Source organism: Cydia strobilella, chromosome Z, assembly GCF_947568885.1.
Source record: "Cydia strobilella chromosome Z, ilCydStro3.1, whole genome shotgun sequence".
In the NCBI taxonomy this organism is placed as follows: domain Eukaryota; kingdom Metazoa; phylum Arthropoda; class Insecta; order Lepidoptera; family Tortricidae; genus Cydia; species Cydia strobilella.
The window spans coordinates 52,105,927-52,131,964 of record NC_086068.1 but is presented as its reverse complement, the minus strand read 5'-3'; the positions used below and the strand labels follow the sequence as shown (position 1 = coordinate 52,131,964).

Here is a 26,038-nt window from a genome sequence, read left to right as displayed (position 1 = left end):
ATTAGATGAAATTAATTTATGGGACCTAAACATGAAATCAATATAAATTGTTTAATGTAATTATTACTGCAATCAAATTCTTTATATATTTTTGCATATATTTTCGTAATTTTCTACGTACTATGAAAGGTTATATTTTTGGCATAGTGATGTACTGTGTTTTTATCGACCTCGGATCAATAACCTATCGACATTTACAGCTTTCTTATAGTTTGGCCCAGGACTGTCTCATTTCAAACATAGAGAGAATTATACTGTCTTTGATGAGTATAGTTTTCTTTGTTCTTCCTTACTGACAGATTGTGTTTGCCAGATTATAGTATAATAGGTCGTAAAAAGACATTAAAATGATCAGTGATAAATTTTCCTTTTAGTAATCTTGTTTATTTACCTATCTGACAGATTTCCAAAGGATGAGGAATTATTAAATTAAAAAAAAAAATTACATGAACGTTTTCTTTTATTTCCCATTTGGTACATAAATTAAGTAGTACTTAGTTTTTTAGCATTAGAAAAAAATGTTAACCATTTTGGCTTGTATTTATATTGAAAAAAGTGTTTATAAATATAGTAATATTTTACTTATGAAAGCAAAAGTATGTAAATATTGGTTGTAACTTATTTTCAAAAGTGTTTTTAATAAAAAGACACGTCAAGATCGCTCACCTTCTTTCTAAAGCTTTCTAAGGTTCTGAGTGGTAGACTGCAAATGAGATAAACGCTATATTAGGTACATGTATAAATTCTCATGTTATTAAAAATATTTGAAATTTAGAAAGAGCCGAATGAAACAAATGATACACATGAGAAATATATATGTCTATGCGTTGACCGCCAGCGCATATGAAATGAAATGAAATGAAATATTTATTTGCTTAAACATGGTAATTACATACAGATGTTATAAATTAATTGATTTAGTATCACATGTTAAGCCAAAAAATGGCATGCAAATTTAAAACTAAATAAGAATTTTTATTACAATTTCAAAATTAATATTGAAAAACAAATTTATTAAAATGGTTAATATAACATGCAAGTCACATTTTTTTTTTATATAAAATATACATATTTATTTCTAGCTAACCTTATGCACAATTTATCAATATAAAAACATTACACTCTCTTTTTTGGGCAGTCATGTAAAAAGTCGACACAGTACATCCCTAGCAGATTATGAAACTTGTGACACCTAACACAAATAAGGAATAACAAACATACATCTCTCTTTGACACATTATCTAATTCGTAAGGAAGTTAGGGACGGGTATACATGTTTGCGAAGTATTTTTGTCCGGCTTCCATGCTTTAGTCCTACTTCCGTGATTGACAACTCATCACAAATGTTTTCTTATATCATGTACCAGTAGGTTTTTAAGATAATTATCGTCATTTGCAAAACATTCTACTATATCGAAGTGGTCCACCTCATCCTTAATTTCGAGGTACATGTTAGAGGTCAGGCAAGTGTTTAGCAGAAGTTCATAGAATTCTCTTGACTGTTTTTTGAATACTGGGCTATCGTTTTGTCCAGCCAGGATGTATAGTCGTACTCTTCTGGCTTGTAGGTGCGTGTAACAGTCGAACTGTGGAGAAAGCGGGATAGCCCACTCGGTGGGAAGCTGGACGGCGTCGTTGACGGAGGTGAGGACTAGTTCGCGGAGGTCGTAAATGCCGGAGATTAGAAAGGCGCCCTGCAGGTGGTTGGAGCCGGGCGTGTTGTCCAGGAAGTCCGCGTCTGACAGGAGCTTTGCCACCAAATGGGCGCCGGCTGAATGACCAGCGAAGTATACACCTCTGTCAAGATAAATATTATGTTAAATTTTTATATGTATTGAACATGTAGTTTTTAACCAGAGGATCTCTCAGCAGCATCTCTCCTTCGGTAGCTCCGAGTAAACAGAAAGCAACTCAACATGGGTTGAAAATAAAAAAAGACATTTTACTTAAGTGGGATACTTCTTACGCTGCTTTACGTAATTTTCATTTCAATAATTAATAGCAGGTGCAAAAAACTGGTAAATGCTTATACTTTTAAATACCTATGCTAAATTGTTTCATTAACCGACTTCAAGATTTCAAAAGGAGGAGGTTCTCAATTCGGTTTTTTTTTTTAAATGTTTGTTACTCCATAACTCCGTCATTTCTGGACCGATTTTGAAAATTCTTTTTATGATTGTAAGTATATACAGATTGGTCTCGTTTTTGTCAAAACGCAGTTCTGATGATGGGATCCATGAGGAATCGAGGGCACTCCTCAAATGTTAAAGGCATATATATAGTGATTTTAATATTTTCATCAACAAATCCAGCATTTCCATTTAAAAAAGTGTATATATATTTAAAAATAACCCGAGTAGGATTGTAATAACTATTGGCCACTACAAATTAATAAGGCTTCAATTGGCTTGTTTCTCTCTGATTTGTTAGGAGTGGCAAATTACTATACATTTAGTAGCCAATATCTATAGCAGTCACCTGCAGGTAATACTTAAACTATTATCAGAAGAATTACTAAAAAAAGTACCGATCCGTGTGACTATGTATACCTACAGACGGGCAGGATTCAGACAAAGAGACTCCGTACCTTGATCCCATTTTGTCAGCATACTCGAACACGAATCTGGCGGCGTTCTGTATCTGCTGCACGATCTCCGGCAAGGTGGCGGAAGGGCACAGGTCATAGCCCACCACCACGGTCTTGACACGCGCGCGGTAGAGCGGGCCAGCGGGGTAGCGCGAGATCTCGCGGTTCAACTCCTGCCAGTATCCGCCGTGCACGTACACGAGAATTGGCGAATCTGAAATGTTCCCAATTATCACTTTGAGCCACTTGCACCACCCCACTAACCCGGGGTTAATCGGTTAAACCTGAAGTAACCATGGTTAGCAGTACAATTTGACACTGCGTTAACGGTTTAACCGTTTAACCCCAGGTTAGTGGGATAGTGCAAGTGGCGCTTAGAAATTTAAAAACATTGATTACCTCTCCGAGAATAACTTGCAGTCTGAATTGAACTGGGCTTCCGTAAAGTGTACCTATATACAGCATGGAGAAAAAATTATGGGCCCTGGAGGGAAAGTGCATTTTACTGCAAGGAAACATTCTTTAATTTAAAAAAAAAAGCTGGATTCAAAGATTTTTTTTTTTTCAATTCCGCTTATCAAAAAATACTCTCGAGTACAAAATACCATTCGATTTTATGGATATTTTATACGACAGACGAATGTGACCTAATGTTTCTTGGATAAATGTTATTATTATATTATATTATTTATACATTTACTGTTACGACTAGTTAGAATCAAATAGCGTGTTTATTTTTTGGAATTTTTAGTCGATTGGATAAAGCGAATTTAAATAAAAATCTTTGAATGCAGTTGTGTTTCTCTTTAAAAATAAAAAAAATGTTTCCTTTAAGTAAAATGAGCAAACTTAAGGTTTTAAGGCACTTTCCCTTCAGGGCCCATAAATTATTTCCACACTGTATATGTAGGTAACTACTCGTAAAACCCAGTAATAATCAAGACTCTTTTAAGAAAATAGCATCAAAAAGTTGAGCAAGAGTCAGAATTTGCAATAACCTGTTCTCGATTAATACCGCTCAATTGTAGGTATTAATTAAATATCCTATTACATAGTATGTAATAGGATATTTGCATCCTAACAGCTGCCCTCTGACCTTGAATCTCGTCATTAAAGTCTCTCCCATATTGTAGCTATTTTATTTATTGTAATTATTTTGATGCTATTTTCTTAAAAGAGTCTTGATTATTACTGGGTTTTACGAGTAGTTACCTACATATAAATAATAAATATTATTATTTATTATTTATTATTTATATGTAGGTAACTACTCGTAAAACCCAGTAATAATCAAGACTCTTTTAAGAAAATAGCATCAAAAAGTTGAGCAAGAGTCAGAATTTGCAATAACCTGTTCTCGATTAATACCGCTCAATTGTAGGTATTAATTAAATATCCTATTACATAGTATGTAATAGGATATTTGCATCCTAACAGCTGCCCTCTGACCTTGAATCTCGTCATTAAAGTCTCTCCCATATTGTAGCTATTTTATTTATTGTAATTATTTTGATGCTATTTTCTTAAAAGAGTCTTGATTATTACTGGGTTTTACGAGTAGTTACCTACATATAAATAATAAATATTATTATTTATTATTTATTATTTATATGTAGGTAACTACTCGTAAAACCCAGTAATAATCAAGACTCTTTTAAGAAAATAGCATCAAAAAGTTGAGCAAGAGTCAGAATTTGCAATAACCTGTTCTCGATTAATACCGCTCAATTGTAGGTATTAATTAAATATCCTATTACATAGTATGTAATAGGATATTTGCATCCTAACAGCTGCCCTCTGACCTTGAATCTCGTCATTAAAGTCTCTCCCATATTGTAGCTAAACGACGATTACTTTAAGTAACTTACTGTTTGGTAAGTCGGTGCCGAAAATATCGAGTTTCTGATTTAAGGTGGGACCGTATTCGATCTCCAGTTTATGGGGAATGTTGTTGGTTGCCTCTTCACTTGCTAAAATATAAAATATTTACTTGATTAATACAAAGTACATATTGTCGCACCATCTCACGTCGGATATTTGAATAGGGCAAAAGCGTATTTGATTAAATATGAAATTTATCTTAAGCAAATTTAAATAATACTAGTATAACTGATAATTTCCACAAAGCATGATTTTCATTAGATATCTGCTCTCTAAAGTATACCGCCCACTCGTCTTACTACCCATTGCGTTCTCTGCCTACCTACGCACCTGCCGTTACTAGTTGTACGTGGTTCTGGAGCACCCCTTGCGAGGTGGCGAAGCGCGTCGACCACTGGCTCGGAGAGTACTCTCTCTCCAGGTCCGATGAGTCAATCATGACTGACATGGCGATCCCGTCTGCTACTGTAAAAAAACACGCAAGTTACCGAACGCCCGGCCGAAATATAGTTTCCAGCAGGGATGCCAATCAGTCTTAAACATAAAGAATGCCATCGTCAGCCCGTTAGGCTGCGTTCCCACCAGAGACTGCTAATGGACTGAGAATGGTCGCATATATACTGTGCGGTTTAAGACGAATTTCCTCCCGCGGATGCTTCGGCTGTGGAATGAGCTGCCTGCCAAGGTTTTCCCGAGGGGCTACAGTATGGAGTTTTTCAAAAAAATACCGGCCAAGTGCGAGTCGGACTCGCGCACCGAGGGTTTCGTACATTACATAATTTTAACAATGTATTTTTTATGTCAAACGTGAGTGAAAGGTAATTTGCGGTTTACGATTTATGACGTATTAAAAAAAACTACTTACTAGATCTCGTTCAAACCAATTTTCGGTGGAAGTTTGCATGGTAATGTACATCATATATTTTTTCATTTCACATGCTCTGAAAGAGGGTCGTTGTTGTTCTAAAAGGTGTGCAGAAAATGATACGTGTCTGCACTAGAGCATTTTACGTTCGAAGTATGATTTTTTAATTTTTTTTACGATAAGCAATTAAATTTTGAGTTTAAATGGATTTGTCATACAATTTCCATTCTGATATTTGACTCCCCATTCCATAAATAACGATACTTTTGCCTAAATTGTTAATTGAAAGTATCCTCAAGAAATACTATAAAAATGTATACTTAGTCATGTATTTAAAAAACACATTCATTTTACTTTCCTCGTATTCGAAATGAAAAGTAGAGTGTTTAACTCGGGTGAAAGGCACCATTTTAGCCTCGGACTATTGGCACTCTCACTGCGTTCGAGCACCAAAATACCTCGGCAGAAATGAGTGCCTTTCGTCCCTTGGTTAACAATCTACTATTTTCAGTTTTATCATTCTCTTATTTTAGAAGTTACAGGGGGGGACACACATTTTACCATTTTGGAAGTGTCTCTCGCGCAAACTATTCAGTTTAGAAAAAAATAATATTAGATACCTCAATATCATTTTTGAAGACCTATTCATAGATACCCCACACGTATGGGTTTGATGAAAAAAAAAATTAATTTTAGTTCCAAGTATGGGGAACCCCCAAAATTTATTGTTTTTTTATATTTTTTGTGTCAAAATCTTAATGCGGTTCACAGAATACATCTACTTACCAAGTTTCAACAGTATAGTTCTTATAGTTTCAGAGAAAAGTGGCTGTGACATACGGACGGACAGACAGACAGACAGACATACAGACATGACGAATCTATAAGGGTTCCGTTTTTTGCCATTTGGCTACGGAACCCTAAAAAGGAGTGTACAGGTTTTTAAAGGGTCGGCAACGCGCATGTAATATCTCTGGTGTTGCAGGCGTCCATAGGCTACGGTGACTGCTTACCATCAGGCAGGCAGTATGCTTGTTTGCCACCGACGTGGTATTAAAAAAAAGAGGTGCGAGGATGCGTAGCGAGTGGTGTGTTTGTTAAGAACCAGTATAAAAAGTCCGCCTAGAGCTGCGCTGAACGAGGAATGGTTCTAACAATAACATCTCTCGCTACGCATCCTCGCACATCTCAGCCGGGCTAGCACATAATTGGCGCGAGAGTATATCGCCGCGACATAGATTACCCGTCCCCCTTTAATTCATACAGTTAGTAAAAGACGGGTAGTCTATCTCGCGGCGAGATACTGTCGCGCCAATCATGTGCTCGGCCTACAGGCGACCGTTCCGTAGCGGTGTGCGGCAACTACTATGGGTATAGACACCAAAATTGGTGTGGGCCGCATGTACTTGCGTTTAGTTTTTTGATAAGTATCGAAGCGGTAACCGTGTCAAAGGCCTTAGCTGTCTAAGAATACTCCAATGCAGGCTTCGTTATTTTGCAAGCAGTTGGCAACAGAGTGTAATAATACATTTCTCTACATGGTAAAGTTAGACGGACGGTTTTGCGGTAAGTATAGTAGGTACGAGGCAGATGTGGTAATTTGTTCAACAATTTCTCAAAGCTAAACCGTTAGCTTTGGCAATTTAAATGCCCCATGGGTACGGAACTAGTAAGTTGAAATGGAATGCATGGAATGCAGCTTCACGGTTTCGGCCCGTAATGTACTATAATATGATCTCGGCCTCCGAACTAAAGGCTGAAATCTTGAGTATAGGTATTACTTCTTACCTGTAATGTAACATAAATTAATTTTAAGAAGGACAAAATGATCAATATACATTTACGAATATAATTATATTTCATCACACCGCTCGTAAATGCTCTCTTTATTATTCAATAACTGATGAGAAAATTCAATTTTATCCATTATAATTTTTAAGTTGTTTGATAAATATTTAATAGCGTTCATTGTGATTTTATTTGTAATGGTTTACAGTTAGTAGTTTTTTTTCGCGTAGGTGTGTTGTGACAAATCTTGTGTTTCACTCAGTAGCAAAGTTTGTTTAACGCTCGTGAGCTGGAGCCCTCGCAACGCTCAAGATTCTACTAATCGAACCACTCGTGGAAAATTTTGGGAATATTCTCTTATTTGGGTACCTATCAATACTAGCACGAGCTATATAAACAACCTTTCATTTCATTTCATAGCGCCATCTAAAAAAATGCTGCGGACAAAGGCGCAATATTTTTTTATGAATATTTGTAAACTCGAAATGTGTTTCTTATCGGCACGATCGTAAAAAAAAACGGCGAATCGACTCCGCCTACCGCCAATCATGAAACACACAAGCAAAAGAACATACAACCGGAATATAGTATATTTAAGGTAAGCACTCCTTTCAACCTCCTGAATTGTTCCCCAAAATAAAGGAAGCATGACTGCTATAGTTATTGGGCACTTTTTATAACAATAATACTTCTATTGGCATGTTTATTTTTGATTTGTTAGGACTGAGGAGTGACCAATTACTATTTAGTGGCCAATAACTATAGCAGTCACCCTACATAATTAGTTAATTTCGCGTGTTTGATTTAGGTTTATTCAGAAGTTAAAGGGGCCACTGATTATCAGTCCGCCGCCGTCGGATGATATCAGCCTATCAGTTGTTCGGAACTGTCAATTTTTTGTTCTAACTGACAGGCTGATATCGTCCGGCGGACTGATAGTCAGTGGGCCCCTTTAGAATGCGTTTTATTGGAAGTTGCCAGGCTTCAGTTATCTAATCAATTGTTCATTATGATTGCACAAATATTTTGCTTTTACCCGGAATATTTGGATTGATCAGTGTTTGCCTGGTGCAATGCTCACCACTAATAAAGTAAAGTACCTACAAACATGACACTTCATTTACGAGTATGTCGTTCAATTTATTAGTAGTAAGTAATTTTAATTTATTAAATTAAGGAAAAAAAATGTTTGATAATTTTAAATCAATCTTTATTTAAACTTAATATTAAATAAATGTATAGCATATCAAATGTAATGATTGGGTTGATTATTTATAAAACATAATATAGAGTAATTCAATAATAAATGTTGATGCCTTACACTTTAATAAAAAATAGAAATAATTCCACGGTTATTTATCAGGTGGAAGCGAGAAAGTTTTTTTTTTGCGGGCTAGTGCTTTTTCACAAAACAGCTCACGCCCGCGCCAGCAGTGCACCGGTGTTCATGATTAATAATTAAACTTATGCGTCTAACCACACGGGATTCACATAGACGCATACGTTTCTTACGCCAGAGTTGGTCGTGACTAACCTTAAAAGTGGTTTTACCGGAACTAGACATCTATGAAATGAAATCAACTTACGTCTAGCTAGACTGAATACAGAACCTTTTATGTAAAGCAGCGAGCTCAAACCCAATATAATCCATACTAATGTTATAAACGCGAAAGTCTGTCTGTCTATCTGTCCGTCTGTGTGTGTGTTACCTCTTCACGCTTAAACCGCGGAACCGATTTAGTTGAAATTTGGCATAGATAGGTCATTTGAGGCCTGGAGAAGGACATAGTTTTTATCTAGAAAATCATCCTTTAAGAGGGTGAAAAGCGGGGTGGAATTGAGATAATTAATGAATTGCCAGATAATTTGTGTGCATATGCTCAAATTGAATGATTGCCATTGACTTTATCCAGGCGCTATACTTACTTTAGCTGTTGTTACTTGTTACTAAGTCCACGCAGACAAAGTCACGGGCAAAAGCTAGTGATTATATAAACAAGTTTTTGATAGCGTCACGTGCATCCAAGTTTATTTCCAACTGATGTTATTGTGTGTCAATGTTTGACTTGTTCATTAATTACATCGGATCGGACGGGGAACAGTCAGAAACTCAAACCTAACTAGACGGCGCACAGGGAAAACTGACACCGTAACTGGATTACATACAAAACTTACCAAATACTCCTTAAAAATTATCTTTTCCCCTCACTAGCTCGGAAAGCCGTATTTTATACTTTAAAACAAGCGGGGAAAAACGCATTTTATCCACTAGTGGGGAATATAATTTGACCTTGAAGCGTGTTTAAGGGTCGGTTGCACCAAACCGTCTGTCACCGTTTTACCGTTCGCAAAATTTTATTGTATGGAAAGTTTCATAGTTCTCTGTTGCTTGACGTTAATCAGTCTGCTAATTGTGGTTGGTGCAACTGGCCCTAAGTATCTTTTGACAGATAACAAAACGTAAAACGCCCATAATAATGGTTCGTTCGATATTAATTATCAGATAAATTATTATTATTAAATAAATGGTTTGAGAATTTAATAAAAAATACCAAATATACCTATAGCTTTATTTAATGATTTTAAGTAATAGACCTTAAAATTCCATAAGAAATATTTGTTTTTTTTTATAATGATGTTGCATATAACTGACCGCACAAGTTGAGTCGATGCAATTTCAAAACGCATCGTCAGAAATGTCAACATTGTCAACTGTAAAGTGCCATGCCAACAAAAAATTTTCTTTAAAACCATCCTCACCGACTCCGACTCACGTAAAAATACATAACTTCCAGTTTTCTATTAAAATATCGTAAAAACTTTAGTGATTCCAGTGATGAAGATGATCTAACGCCTGTGGATGTTGCACTTTCCTCGCTATAGTGAGGCGAAAAGTTTTGTGTTACACACGGGTGCAAATGTATTTTACTTCTCGTGCAACTTTGCACCCTTGTATAACAAATAACTATTAGCTTTGCGTTCAATTATTAGTTTGTACGTATAACCTAGTGCAATATTATATTTCAAATGATAAATTCAAAGTAACATTTTGCGTTTAATACGTCAAAGTATTAAATTATTTTTCAATATCACAATTTGCAAATACCGCTTAAGCTAATTGAGTAATCGCCAATTAGTAGGTTAGTAGGTAACTAGATGATAAGAACCCGAACAATAGAAGTTTTTTTATTTATTACTTAAATGATCTTGAACCTACCTACTATGCTATTTACCATCAAGATCACCAAATAGAAACCTAAATAATTAATAACAATTATGCCCGATAACATATACAAAAGTTATCAATACTAGGTACCACTAGTTTTGGCACAGAATTAGGAAACTTCCTACAAAACCGAAGTTTGACAGCGGTTCAGGGTCGAATCAAGTTATCCCTTTCTAATATATTGCACTATATATCCCTTTCGGCTATTTAGGGTTGTCAAAAGTCAAGTCATTATCTTATCTGTGGTCGTGCACGCAAAGGGACGGCAAGTTGTGCCAACCCTAATAATGAGGGCTACCGCGTATGAATTCGCCGATAGGGGCGCTAGTGTAGATGGTGGTCTTTTCCATAGTTCGAAATGTCAAATGTCACTTGTCACTTCAATGACTGACAGCTGTTCTTTAGTATTTTGGACCACCATCAACAGAGGCGCCAACTGGTGAGCAAAAAAACGATAGCCCTCATTGCTCGGAGCAATGCTGAGCCGAAGGGAGCCGAGTTTGCCCGAAGCCTGCACCCCGGGTTTTGGTAACCTAGTGGTTAGGCATAACTTAAATAAAAACTAAGATGATTCGTGATATCTGATGTGGTTCAACAATATTTTGATTTTTTACTCAACTATCGCATCAATAGAGTTAGACCAAGAAAAGTCTGCAGCGATTTTGATAGCACATGCAGTGCAAGTGTTATTTATACGTCATAATGTCATAGACGTTTGACGTTCAAATTAACACTTGCACTGCGTATGCTATCAAAATCGCTGCAAACTTTTCTTGGTCTAACTCCAACTTCTCACAAAACGACTCCGTGAAGTGGTAGGCCTAAACCTACATACAAATTCAAATTCGGAATTAGGTAGGTTTTTCCTGTACCTAAGTATTTATTATACCTAATGTGCCTTTTGATAAAAAATAATATTTTTTTAATAAGTACGGAACAAATCCAATTATTTTATGAAATATTTTTTGAGTAGTGACACTACATTTATTATTTCAAGCTATATTTTTTTTTACTACCTAACGCATTCTCATTTAATTAATATGTTTTTGATAGGTACCAAAAACGGCAGAAACTATTATCGAGTGACTTTTGCGTTCAAGGAAAATCATAATTGGGTTCAGTCAAGGAAATAGTATAGTCCTAGCGGTATACCCCAAAATTCAGTAAAATGCTGCAAATGGTGTTAAGTTAAAAGTATGGAAATCGGTACGATTGATCTTTAGGCCATTTGAATCAATTTGACCCACGGCACCAAAAACACGATAGGAGTTATGACGTCATCTTTTTTGTATTGGAATATTTTTTTGTTCAGAAACCTATCTTGTGTGGTATCAAATGAAAGGGCGTTTTAAGCCAATTCTAAACATATATCATATCATTACATTTCAGTCATTTTTTTTAAATGAGAATAAAAATAATGTTGAAAACATACCAAGTTTGGGCTCCTCCAGGTGCAAATATAATTAGAATGATAAATAAAAAATAAAAACTAAATGTAAATATTTATTTTTAAAATTGCTTTCTTAGGGTTAGATATGAGGATATTACGTATAATTTGAGGTATTGTTTACAAAAAAAAAATTGCATGGTATCGTATCTGGAGAAGCCCAAACTTGGTATGTTTTGAAATTTATTTTTATTCTAATAAAAAAATGACTAAAATGTAATGATGTGATATATTTTTAGAATCGGCTCAAAAAGCCCTTTCATTTAATACCATACACGATAGGATTCTGAACAAAAATGTGTTTTTTCCCCCCAAAAAAAGATGTCATAACTCCTCCTTTTTTTTGTGCTACGGGTCAAATAGATTTAAATGGCCTAAAGATCAATTGTAAGTACCGATGTTCATGCTTTTAACACAATTTGCAGCGTTTTTTGGCGTACCGCTAGCACTAGTAGGAAAATCTTTAATTCAGACATTTCTTAGTATTTCATCAGTACACACTTCCTCAGGATGTTTAGCCAGACAGCAGCCGAGCGTGGGTGTAGCATACGATAGGTGGGTCAAAATTCTTTTCGTTGTCTTGTTTTTTGTCCCCAAAAAATGTGACGGAGTGGAGCTTTTTGTATGGGGTGAAGTTTTTAATTTTTCTCAAGAGAATTTTGCGAACGAAAGCAATTATTTCTAAAACGTACTTATGTACTGTGGTGTGTCCTTAATCAAAAAGCACAAGGTCATTCAATCAAAGGTTAGTACCCGTCAGTTTGTGTTTAATTTGAAAGAGCCGGTGGGGCATAATGGGGTATGGCGCCTGGGGCAAAGTGGAGCACAACACTATACCCCATATTTGAATTATAGAAAAGTGCCCCACTTTGCTCCGTTTTAAAGACTTCTAAGTTTATTGTGATTTGTACTGAATTTGTTATGCTAGTGTTTTAGTTATTTTTTTTTTACTGTCGTTATACTTATTGCTAAGAAATAAAACTATTTCGTTTGGAAGTTGTGTTTTGTTATGGACACCCCACATAATAGTGGGTCAAATGCCTTTTTCATTTAAGTATTCACATCTCGTAGATTACTAACGTTATTAACATAAATGTATCCATAGTCATTCGCAATTAATTCATTCTAAGTTGAAATTTTTAATTTAATCACATTATTTTAGTTTTTAGGGATGTTTAAACGTTAAGACCCTACTATGCCCCCGCCCTCCCACACCCCTAATCGCTAATTTAAATATTAGTAATTATCTGAAAATAATAACCCCCCAAAATTTAAAACTTAATTTTCATATTTTCATACATATAATATATATATATATATATATATAATTTATAAATTTAAAAATCAACGTTTTGTATCATCAGATATCAATCGTAAACATTACCACATTACAAGTTTCTAGTAAAACTAGTCGTATTACTGTGTATTTGTCAAAGTAAAAACATCACAACATCAGTTTATTTGTTATAATCAGTCCTTGTTCATCAAAACTATTAAATTATCAGCACGAGATAATAAAAAACCGGCCAAGTGCGAGTCGGACTCGCGCACGAAGGGTTTCGTACCATTACGCAAAAAACGGCAAAAAAAAATCACGTTTGTTGTATGGGAGCCCCCCTTAAATATTCATTTTATTCTGTTTTTAGTATTTGTTGTTACAGCGGCAACAGAAATACACCATCTGTGAAAATTTCAACTGTCTAGCTATCACAATTCATGAGATACAGCCTGGTGACAGACGGACAGACGGACAGACAGACGGACAGACGGACAGCGGAGTCTTAGTAATAGGGTCCCGTTTTTACCCTTTGGGTACGGAACCCTAATAAAAAACAGTGGCACTCCGGGAGTGCCGACAGAAGTGAAAACTTGAACAATAGGGGATATTACTGAAATGTTCTGCCACCAGAGCTCATCACTATCCTTTTTAGTAAACCATAGAGTAACTTATACATACTGTACCTTTAACAGGTTTTTGACAAGTTTTCAGAGATAATAAAATAATCAAGGCGGTTTGTTTACAGAGGACCTACCGGGAAACGCGAATCCGAAATTTCGCTAAATATCTGCCTCTTTATCGCTCGAATATGCAAGTGACAGAGATTTCGATTTTATTGTTTCGCGATAGACCCTCAGATTATGGTAGTGGCGCCCCCTACGCAGTTTCGCGTAATATTCCCTATTACGTTTTTATTTTTTGAATCGTCAGGAAACATTTTTTTAATCAGCAGGTAATATTTTATTGTGCAGGAAATACTTTTAAATTAAGTGTTTTTTATTCATTATTATAAACTACTAGTACTACTATAATTATTGATATAGCTTAAGGTACGGAACCCTTAAAAAATGTGTATAGGTAAAGGCATGTAAATTGCTTATAATAGTGTTTCAACTTCTTAGATATTATTTAGGCATGGTGATTAGGATTGGCGAAGATACTTACCGGAGGCGAAACCGATTTGTCGAGCAAGTGTTTATCGTCATCCCGATTTCTCGAACAAACGTTCATCGCAAAATCATTCTGTCGAGCAATAGATTATCGAAATTTCGATGTTACGAACAAACATTCGTCGCGGCAACAAAGTACATGTCAAATAATTGAAGTTTTGGTGACGGAAGCAATGCAATTAGTAAGAGAAAGATAAATTGATTATGCTGAGTTAATTACTTTAAAAATAGAAATATCGGTAATTAGAGGCAAAACAAGCAGGTACGGTAATTTGTGTAGGTACTTACTAGATTCCATTGTATGACGTGAGTAAGATACTTTTACAACTACGTCGTGCCCGCACGACCGACTGCCTAACAACTAATTACTTATATGACCACATGTAACTCGACACCGGTAGAGCATTGTTATATTGAATTTCCTTACATTGCAACATTTTCAACTGAATAAATAGAGGTCAACCAGTAACCATATATTATGTACCTACGTATAGATAGACTAATAAAACTTAACGCCAGTAGTTTGGTGTCTTTCAATTAATCACATACTAGGTATACCTATCAAGCGAGCAAATTGTTTACATTATTAAGTACGTGCATCTAATATAAAAAACCGGTCCGGTACTTGACCAGAAGTATACTAAGCGTAATTGTGTACAGCGACCTGTATGTATGTTGGTTTTTCAAGGATACTTTGAACCGATTTCAACCATTTGTGTTTTATTTGAAAGAAGATATTTTTGGTGTAATCTCATAGGCATTTCAAGAATAACAAACACCCGAAAATTGGCTTAAATTTTAAATTAAATTAGAAAAAGGTTTTTGATAATTAAAAAAAAGTTTTTAAGATAGAGGTGTGATTATAGTTTTCCTCTAATATTTATGATAATGTTATTATTATGTAAAAATTTCAAAAAAAATCATTGGTAAACTTCGAAGGTAAGGGGGGGGGGGGGGGGGGGGAATGGTATATTTTTCACATTTTTCTTCATAAGTCAATATCCCGATATCCCACTCGACCTAGTAACTAGACTTTGACTTTTTGCCCCCTCTTTATATTGGGCATTTTTCATTATTAATATAAAAAACACTTCCAATGTGTTAACGTTAGCGCTGTTCATAACTGTTCCAAATTTCAATTCGATAGCTTCAGTAGTGTTCGAGATATTTATTAATGTGACAGACAGACAGAGAGACAGAGAGTGAGTCGCACCATAAAGGGTTCCTTTTGTACCTTTTTGGTACGGAACCCTAAAATCAGTTCTCAAAAGCTACTTCAATAATTTATATGAAACGTACCAAATAATATCGAACGACATAAAAAAATCCGTCTAGCCCACAACAAGAGAGATAAGACTAGCTATAGTAAGGAGGTTTTCTGATTTAGCTATTTTAAATAGGTAATTGATTCTGTAGATGCCGCTGCGTGATAATGTGATAAGGACAAATTTACTGCAACCCCGACTAAATATCCAAAGCAAAAAATATTCTCGACTGTTTCCTCGTTTAAAGGTTAACCAATACCAAAGAGTTATTGATTGTAATAGAGATGTAGTCTAAGAAGATAGCGGACCCAGATATATTTTGTGGTCACTGAATTGTCAAACGTCAACTTCTAACAACCAAAATTACCGAATAATATACGAAGCCGTACAGCGCCATCTACTCGTACATCAACTGTCAAATTCAAATCACGTAATTGTCTACTCATCTTACACAATTAATGAATATTTGCCAATACTGACAAAATCAGTGGAATATCACTCAATGGGATAATCTTACACAACTCGACCTAGTACCACAGATATTCTTTGATTGTCGTAAGAAAATATAATTAGCTTTTCTTAATGTGATTAATTATTTATTTATTCCAAAATAGAAGTCCCACACATAACCGCAGGAACAAATATTTGTGATAAATAGACAAATGAATGTCTTTACCGGGGTTCGAGTTCGAACCCAACACCTCCCAGCTTCGTAGGCAGGGTCACTTCACTACCGACTAGGGTGGGAGGCCGTGATGCTGATGCATCTTCTTTTACCACTTCTTCTTCTTCTTTTAAAATTATGGCTTCAGCCCAGTGGGACTATTTCGCCAGTATCAAGGTATTGAGAGGTTTACAAACGACAAAAATTGTACGGTTGTACAAGACAGTGTACGGTGATTTGTTAGCTCTTGTAAATCGATAGCTAGACTTTACAAGAAGCACGTGGACTACCGGCCGTTGACTCCAAGATGGTGGTTAAACGCGCTTCAAAATTAATTCTCCATTCACTGCACACTACCACATTAGTTTACTGTATAATAAGCTATCGATATTACACTTTAAACAATATTAATAAGCAAAAAACAAAGTAATTAATCACGATGCTAACTATCAAGATGGCGCTCGAACCGGAAGCCTTTTACCACTTGACGAGTTACAAATCACGTAGGAAAGGAACTCGGCCATCGATTGATCGGTCGATTGTCACTTTGACAATTGACCGACTCGTACAGTTGTCCCATGAGCGACCTTAATGGTAGAAGAGCCGGCAGTAAAGTTTCGAACCAACGTGATACCGCGATGAGATGCACAATGGTTTCCCATAAAACTGATGCTAAGTCCGAATTTGATAGTCTGCCACGGCGCAACTAGCCGAAAGTATAAAAAAAATAGCCACTTCCGGTGCGAAAAAGGGGGGGTCATTTAACCCATCTGATACTGCAATAAAAGCTATGGCATCAGTTAGAAATTTACTGGTAGATACAGAAAAGCGAAATCTGCCAGTATGATTCCTGCCGGAAGTGCTTGGCATACGCTCTCAAAGGTGACCATCGGGACCCCTAAATTAACCCATCTGATACCAGCATGAAACCAATTCCAGTCGGTAGATATGAACCTTCTCTTCAGGAATATATAAGTCTGCCAGGGCGCTTTCAGCCGAAACACCTTGACATACGAGATTATGTGAGCAACATCCGTGGAACCCGTATTTTGGAATTGTACAGATTACAGACATTTTAATTATTGCAGGCTTATGATTTATTACCTAATGCTTATATTTGTATATTTTTATGCCATTAATAACATATATTTCAAATTTATTAATATACACAATATAATTTGGGCATTAATTTAATACCTGCTTACGGCTTTGTACTTCTTTGTTTGCCTTATAAAGGTGCTAACAAATTAGCTACCGATATCTTTACAGTTGATAGTACTCGGCTCCTGAAGTATATGTAAGTATGAAACATTATAGGTTTTATGATATTATTTTGAGAAAATTGGAAAACAAATTTGCTTTGTAAAAAAAACTCTGTTAATGAGATAATTAAATGAGACCTCATTGAACAGATTCTAAAACCTCTTTTAAATATAAAACTTAACTGGCCACTTCACGCTGATAAATCAAATGACACGTTGACAATGACATTTAAGACAAACAAGCAGTTAAATACATGATGATTATATTTTAGATATAATTATAGTTTATTTATTTTGTTCGGTAAATAAAATAAAAATTATGAGAAACTTTCTTAATTTCTATTAAAAGTTAATTGTTCTAGTGTAAAGTACCAACCATCTCGTAAAATTTCTGTAGCTAATTTGTTAGCACCTTATATATAAATAATACAATAATTTCAAATTACAATATCCTTTATTTACCAAAATGAACAAAATTATTATTATTAGATACTTATTGTAAACGGGTGTAAAAAGACAGGATTTTCAATGTCAAGGACGATTTTTACCAATAATCCAAATATGAACATTTTAAATCATTTTTAGGGTTCCGTACCCAAAGGGTAAAAACGGGACCCTATTACTAAGACTCCAATAGATTATATTCTGTTTTTTATTCCGTAATCCGTAGACTAAAATGACATTTCATGAGGTACTAAGAAATGTCATGTCTTACATATGAAACGTCATTTTAGTCTACGGAATAAAAAAACAGACCTTAGTTATCTCAATTTGTAGTGTTATAAAACAACACCCTGAATGTTAAACTACGTCAGTTTTGCGTCAACGTCAAGAAATGTAGGGGAGAGGTGGGCATGACGGGATACTTAATGTTTCAAGTCCAATAAAACTGAAAATGCTATTTTTTTAAAGTTTTTGTTATTTTTATTTTTATCTTTGGTAATCAGTCTTTCATAATCAACACTTACTAGGAACTCTCTAGTTAGATAATAAAATTTAAAATAAATTAAAATGGCCACAAGTGCCTTCTCTCCATCTTGCCCCCCAAGTATGGTAAGATGGGGAACCCCTACGGGACAAGATAAGAATGATTCATATAAATATTATATTTAGGGCCTAAACAAAACTTAAATTCTTGGCTTTTGGGTCCATCGTCTGATAACTTCTTACTAACTGTTTTACTTTTATTTCTTAAGTCGTCTGAGAGACAGAAAATGTGTTTACAGCTAACATGTACCCCATCTTCCCTTGTTAATTTTATTGTTTGTTGGGTTAATTTTATTGTTTGTAAAAATTGACATGTAAAAGTGCCCCTGTGGCCTATTTGCTGAATAAATGTTTGATGTTGATGTTGATGTTGAAGAATAAATAAATTCAAATCCGAAATTCTTCATCAGTTTATCACTTTAAAACTACGGCCGTCAAGATGTACCCCATCTTGCCCCATGTGCCTAATGAAATTCGAAAGTTTTTTGTAAAATAAACCGTACTTGAAACCAAACAAGTCCTTAGCTGTTGGCGTATATGCTGGGCCATAGGAATAAATTGACAGTATATATGTGCTGGTGATAATAAGGAAACAAACGCAAACCAAATAAAACACAAAAACCGGCCAAGTGCGAGTCGTACTCGCGCACGTAAGGTTCCGTACCATAATACCATTACGCAAAAAATGGCAAAAAAGTCACGTTTGTTGCATGGAAACCCCACTTAAATATTTATTTTATTATGTTTTTAGAATCATTTATTCATCAATTGTGCATTACAGGTAATGAATACAGGTGTTATAAACAATTAGTTATAGTTTGTTATAACGCCAACAGAAATACATCATCTGTGAAAATTTCATCTTTCTAGCTATCACGGTTGATGAGATACAGCCTGGTGACAGACGGACAGACAGACAGACAGACAGAAAGCGGAATCTTAGTTATAGGGTCCCGTTTTTACCCTTTGGGTACGGAACCCTAAAAATAACAAGGAATATGGCAAAAACAGTTTTTTTTGCAAATAAATAATTAACGACACCATTTGTCTAGCCGGCCACTGTGCGAACTGATTGCTATGATGGCGACGCATCGTCATGCGTTAACGGGATTCTGATGGTTGGTCAGTCGTGTCGCCATATAAAGCCGCTACCCCGTGTTACTCGTCTTGCCCCTCTCTCCCCTACATAAGATAGTGATTAGATACACCAAATAGGTGAAAAAACGCCTCAAGCGTAAAAGAAACCACCAAAAATCATTTTATGTCGCATTACAAGCCTGATTTAGCTATGAATACGAATACCCCCTTATTCGTAAAACTTTACGAGCCTGAATTAGTTAAATTATGTTTTATCCTTTTCTTACAAATACATAAGTCAAAATGACAGACAAAGACAAACGATTCATATAGCTAATTCAATGACTATTAATCATATTAATCACATTATTTAATTTATTTGAACTTAATTTATTATAAATATGTGTTATTAATAACGTAATAATATACAAATATAAGCATAGAGTAATAAATTAATAAGCCTGCAGTATTTGAAATGTCCGTAATATGTACAATTCCAAAATACGGGTTATACGGGTACCACGGATGTTGCGCCACATAATCTCGTATGTCAAGGTGTTTCGGCTGAAAGCGCCCTGGCAGACTTATATATTCCTGAAGAGAAGGTTCATATCTACCGACTGGAATTGGTTTCATGCTGGTATCAGATGGGTTAATTTAGGGGTCCTGATGGTCACCTTTGAGAGCGTATGCCAAGCACTTCCGGCAGGAATCATACTGGCAGATTTCGCTTTTCTGTATCTACCAGTAAATTTCTAACTGATGCCATAGCTTTTATTGCAGTATCAGATGGGTTAAATGACCCCCCCTTTTTCGCACCGGAAGTGGCTATTTTTTTTGTACTTTCGGCTAGTTCCGCCGTGGCAGACTATCAAATTCGGACTTAGCATCAGTTTTATGGGAAACCATTGTGCATCTCATCGCGGTATCACGTTGGTTCGAAACTTTACTGCCGGCTCTCCAACCATAAGAAAATCGTTAAGAAATTGGGTATACTTCAGGTTATAGAAAATAGAAACGATTAAAATTATTTTAGGTTTTTTAAAATAAGGTTTTTACAGCTTTATTATTTATTATATCAGTTCGTGTAATATCTTAGTACATTAAAGTTAATTTAATGCAGTCGTATTCTCAGAAATTGAGTAAAATATTATTAAATTATACAACTGTTCCAAGTGTAGAGTACTTATGTAATCACTATTAATTATTAATTTATTATCAAACAAATATAAGGAATAGGACAGCTAGATTTTCAACCGCCCGCCCGCCGAAGGCAATACTTTGGATTAATATTCTTGATGAAACAACTATTTAATTAAGTTTACATTTATCATCTCTGAAAAACATTAGAATATTCTTATATTAATTGATTATTTATTATATATTCAATTCACAACACATAAATTACCACTTTGATAACTTTAATAACTATTTTAATACTATGTTATTTGGCACCGGAAGTCTCAGTACGCAATACAGTAATAAGTATTTAGGTACTTGAAACAAATCAATGACAGTAAGTATTTTTTTCAATAAATTAACATAAATAATTGCATTTTTTTATAGCAATTAAAACTTCGCGCGAAAACACCTTTCGTCCATTTGTGACATCACGGTTTAGTTGGTGGTTGGTGGAGCATAGATCCACATTGATATAACTCTAAACATATCGTCTTCTTCGTATTAAGTAATTTGTAAACGGGTCAGAAATGAAATGCTGTTTTTTTTTCGGTCGAACCGCGAAAGAAGTGCCCCGGATTGTAAGATTTTAGGAATTTTCCTTTTAATTTCCCGGTAATATGTCCGGTCCCCTTACCCGTTCGAATAAGTAAATATTTGATAATATTAATTTCCCGTGCGTATTTCAATCTAGACCTTACCCTTACAAACGGAAACGTCTGCATGTTTTACTGTAACTTATGCAGGGAGTTTTTTATGTGTGACGAATCGACGATACTCTGAGAGGTGAATATGTAGGTCAAATTAACAACTTTTACTATGAGCAAACCGCCCATTTTTTGTCACAATTTCGGGATTGACCGCAGTCCGCATAGGAAAAAAAGTTTGGTATGACCTACATATTCAGTATTCACCCCTCACGAGTATGGTCAGACATGACAAAAAACACCCTGTATTTAAGGGAGGGTTCACTACACTCACTACCAGAAATATATTATTAATGTTAAGAAATATTGTTATCGATGAAATTCCCAATACTACCAGGAATGAAAAGAAGAGAAAAGAAATGGGATGTAGAAGTGTGATGGGCACCTTTGCATTCAGTACAGCTAGCGGTGGTCTTTTCGAATAAAATAAAATATTTAGCATAGTAGTTTTTTCAAATGTCAAAGGGCCTCGATAGAGAAAAGGGTCTGCAACATGCTAGTCTACGAGGGGTACCTTTTAAGTTGTCTCGTTTGTTAAATCTAAAAACAATTTAAAGCTCAAGTACTATTTATTGTTTTTTTAGGAACTCGCCGTGTAATAATACACTTTTTCATTGGGTCGATCCAGTTTTGAAACTACTTATTCCAGTCCGAAGCTGGGATTCCAAATGGCCGTGGTTTGGGGGTCCAAACCACGAAGACATTGCCTGATTTTAGGGAAAGCAAATAAATCATTAGAGCTCAAGTCAGGGCTGTACGGCGGGTGGTCGAGAATTTCGACGTTTTGCTCTTGTAAAAACGCAATTGTTTACCGGGAGGTGTGTGAGCTTGCATTGTCATGGCGCAGTACCATACGATGTTTTCGGTTGATTTTTTGGAATTTACTTATAGCTTCTAGTAAGCAACAGTCAGGGTTAACTGTTTTGTGATATTCCAACGATAGTGGCAACGTAATTCAACGTATCCACTTTTGACGACAAAGCGAGGTGACCATTTTTTTTTATTACTTTTTGGAGCGTACGACTTATTTGGTCGGTTTCAGCTCGTTTTAGAACACTCAGACGGTGGATTGCTGTTTGGAATCTGGATCTTAAGCATGAATCCAAGATTCATCACCACTGACAATGTCACAAATGAGTTTTGAATCTCCTCGATCGAATTGTAGTAGAGTTTTGCGGCATCATCTAATGCAAGCCATGTTTTGGTCGTCAATAAGCAAATGTGGTATCCGGCGAGAGATTTTTTTTACACCTAGGTCTTCATGTAAGATTTTTTAAATGATTGACCCTGAAATGCCTATAGAAGTTTCTATCTCACGGTATATCACAGGGTGATCTTTGACGTTCAGCTGCCGTACAGCCTCAATATTTTTCTGGTTTTTCGCGGTTTTCGGACGACCTTCACCCAGTCTGTCACTGAGACTAGCAATCGCGTTAAAATTTCAAATACCAGCGTTACACAATCAGAAGGCATGATATTTTGTCAATGAAAACAGTTATAGTCAGCTCTTTAAACTCAAAGCACTGAAGTCGCGTTAAACCTTATTTAAAGTTATAGAAAATTATCGCATGAAAATTTTCCTATGAATATTCCATTTTCACAACTGACTTGTCAACTTTGACTCGACGCTGTACTAAAACGGTTCGGTCAATCATACTTCGTTTATTTGTTCTTGAATTCTTAATTCAAATAGTTTGATACGATGATATTTTTAAAAAAATAATTGTAAGAGATTCGCAAACGACAAGACTTATAGTCAGACAAGATATTGTAGATAATTATTGAGGGCGCCACTTCCTTCGTAACTGTCACATTTTTGACGTAAAATGCTTAAACATGGCAACAAATTAGTATGGAATTTTTTAGTATCTGTTTAATTTTGCATAACAATTAATATAAGGAATACCAAAAAATAGTTTAATTGAGTAGTTGACCATAGTTTTAGTTTTATCAATGAGGATATAATAAGATAGAGCGGTACTGTCATAGTAAATTTTGTAACCACTGTAAATTCACTGCCATCTATCGGCATACTTTAAAACTAAAAATGAAGATTTATAAAAATACGTTAAAATGTATTTAAATATGGATAAATGATTTTTTTATTTGCATTAATTATTTTTATATGATTTTGACCCATGTTCTTTCACTAATATGCGTTAAAATTATAAATAACAAATGAAACAGTCAACGCCCTCTATACGAGACTAGGCCAAAACTAGTGGCGCCATCTGATCGAGAATCAAATTTTCGTGATTTTCGAGGCACGTTTTTTCCTTAGACTGTATCCATCTATTACGGAGTTATATCTATCTTTGGTTTTATGTAGTTTTTAAGTTTAGTTTATAAGTTTTACTTTAAGGATTTATTTATTCTTGATTACTCTTATTAATTGGATTTTTTTTAGTTCCATTTTATTTAATTTCTACTATTTTAGTTTATTTTAGTAGTAGGTACTACTGCTCGAGTTGCAAGCAACCATACTCTTTTTATTTAATTTACCTACTTGTATCACCAATGTCACAATAAACTGATAGAGAACGGTTCAATAACCAAGATAAGAGTTTGGACGCCAAATACCTACGCATAGCTCGTTTTATTTTTAGGCAATTTTATCGTTCTCAGTAAATATGACCGGTATCAAACACCTTCTCGAATACATAATACAATAATGAAGATGTATTTAAATTCAAGGGCAACAAGTCAAAAAAAATTACATAAGCTCTAAGTTTGATAACTTGTATAATATGTTGATCGTTTTGAGGCTTCCGTACCCAAAGGGTAAAAACGGGTAAATTACTCTCCTCTGTCCGTCTGTCTGCCTGTCTGTCCGTCTTTCCGGCTATGAACCGTGATAGCTAGACAGTCGAAATTTTCACAGATGTATTTCTGTTGTCGCTATAACAACAAATACTAAAAAGTACGGAACCTTTGGTGGGCGAGTCCGACTCGCAGTTGTCCGTTTTATTTTTATTTTTTGTAATAAAAGAAAAGTTGGTATTGACACTAGTCGATAGATAATATTCGAAAATATTACCACAAATCATATAAGTACATACCTACTACCTACCTTTTGGTTGCGTAAAAGGGTTAGAAAACATAATCTAAATTTTGTCATTAGAAAAAATACATGGGTAATATCTAAAAAACAAGCCCTACCTAAAAGTTGAACGCTGTTTATCTATTCGCTCAGACGCACAATATTGGAATTTTAACTTGAACGGCAAATTTCTCATACAAAAATTTACAAAATAAAATTCTGAATAACGAATACAATAAACATTGAAAAATTGTCTAAAATCTCTACGAAGCGGTATCATGTCAATATGTATTACTTATTCTATTTTATACGCAATTAAAATCTTAAATTTTGAATACCACATTAATAAGATTTCCATACAAACGGTGTTTTGGCGCGAAGCATTTACGCATGCATGTAAGTACCTATCGTTTATCTTTAGGAGTCACAAGCCTAAAAAAATAGTTAAAATTTTGCAAGAAAATAACCAAGAATCGAATTCGCAGATGCACAGATTATTTTAATAACAATAACTAAACTTACCTCAAGTTTCTCCTGTTAAAAGCTTATAAACGACGAACGTCAAAGCCAGTTTGGTTGTTTGTAAATAAATATTGTAGTAGAATGCGCGAGCGCCGCCGAGCCGAGGTTGCGCGAGAGCGGCCGAGCTGGCCCGAGTGGCGTGCGGCGCGTCACGTCACGCAGTCTTATTATAACTTGCGCTAGTATTCTGACCGTGTCAATACAAAAATATTCCAAGAGCTAGATACCGTGGTTAGTAAATGTTTGTCCCTTACTTAGTTTTTTAGAAAAACAATGGTATACGTCGGACATAAAACGGGTCACATCGTTCGCATATTATTGTTATCCTATGCTTCTCGTTTATATCCTATCCTTACAGGCTTGATACATTTTTAGTAGGGATGTACCGACCAGTTGCCGACTAGTCGGGATAGCCGACTATCCGGCCACATTTGTAGTCGGCGATTAGTCGGCGACTAGTCGGCCAAAACGGCCGATTAGTCGGCCACTTATTAGGTACAGAAAAATAGCACATAAACGAAATAAACAGCAAATATTGATCATATGTTTAATACCCAGTTTACTCAAATTAATAAAATTATACTTTATACATATTGAGGATGCATACGAAAATGTTGGTTCATATTGTTATATTAAATTTGTCTGTAGGAAGTAGATAGATATATTCATTTGTTTCAAAGTAAAAGACATAGTACTTTACACAAAAGGATAAAACAAAATGCTTTCATTAAAAATATTGTTAACTTAAAATTAAAAACAGCAAAAACAGTAATTTACAATGTCACACTAAAAAACAATGTTTATGTATAGGTACATAGCTAGGCCAAACCTAGGTATTGTCAAGTTTCTAAAAAGTATATGTATACGGTGTTTCCTGTAACAGGAGCAATAAATTAAACTGGAGGCTGTACGCCGCAAACTGACCAACTTGTTCAGCAACTTTTTAAAATTATGAAATTTTTAGATTATACCTTTTTCATACTAATTAAATATTATTTTCAATGTACGCTGCCATCTGTGTGTTTGACGTTGCTTGTCACCCTTTAATTAAACATAACAAATTTGTTGATTATTCATCGAATAAAATACCATC

At 35.2% G+C, this 26,038-nt stretch overlaps 1 protein-coding gene across 4 annotated transcripts; it reads right to left on the bottom strand.

Annotated features, from left to right (window-relative positions):
* Window positions 1-328: 328 nt before the first annotated feature.
* Window positions 329-25,093, bottom strand: LOC134753968 (kynurenine formamidase). 4 transcript variants are annotated; one of them, XM_063690006.1, is made up of 5 exons: window positions 14,531-14,591; window positions 4,799-4,930; window positions 4,456-4,557; window positions 2,588-2,801; window positions 329-1,797 (listed from the first exon to the last, which is right to left on the bottom strand). In XM_063690006.1, the coding sequence occupies exons 1-5, from the start codon at window positions 14,538-14,540 to the stop codon at window positions 1,338-1,340; spliced, it is 918 nt and encodes a 305-aa protein (XP_063546076.1). In that variant the 5' UTR covers window positions 14,541-14,591; the 3' UTR covers window positions 329-1,337. The 4 variants fall into 4 exon arrangements, with proteins under 4 accessions (XP_063546076.1, XP_063546074.1, XP_063546077.1 ...); XM_063690004.1 differs by having other exon boundaries at window positions 331-1,797; window positions 4,799-4,933; window positions 14,531-14,640; XM_063690007.1 differs by lacking the exon at window positions 14,531-14,591 and adding an exon at window positions 24,946-25,093 and having other exon boundaries at window positions 332-1,797; window positions 4,799-4,933.
* Between the last annotated feature and the right edge of the window lie 945 nt (window positions 25,094-26,038).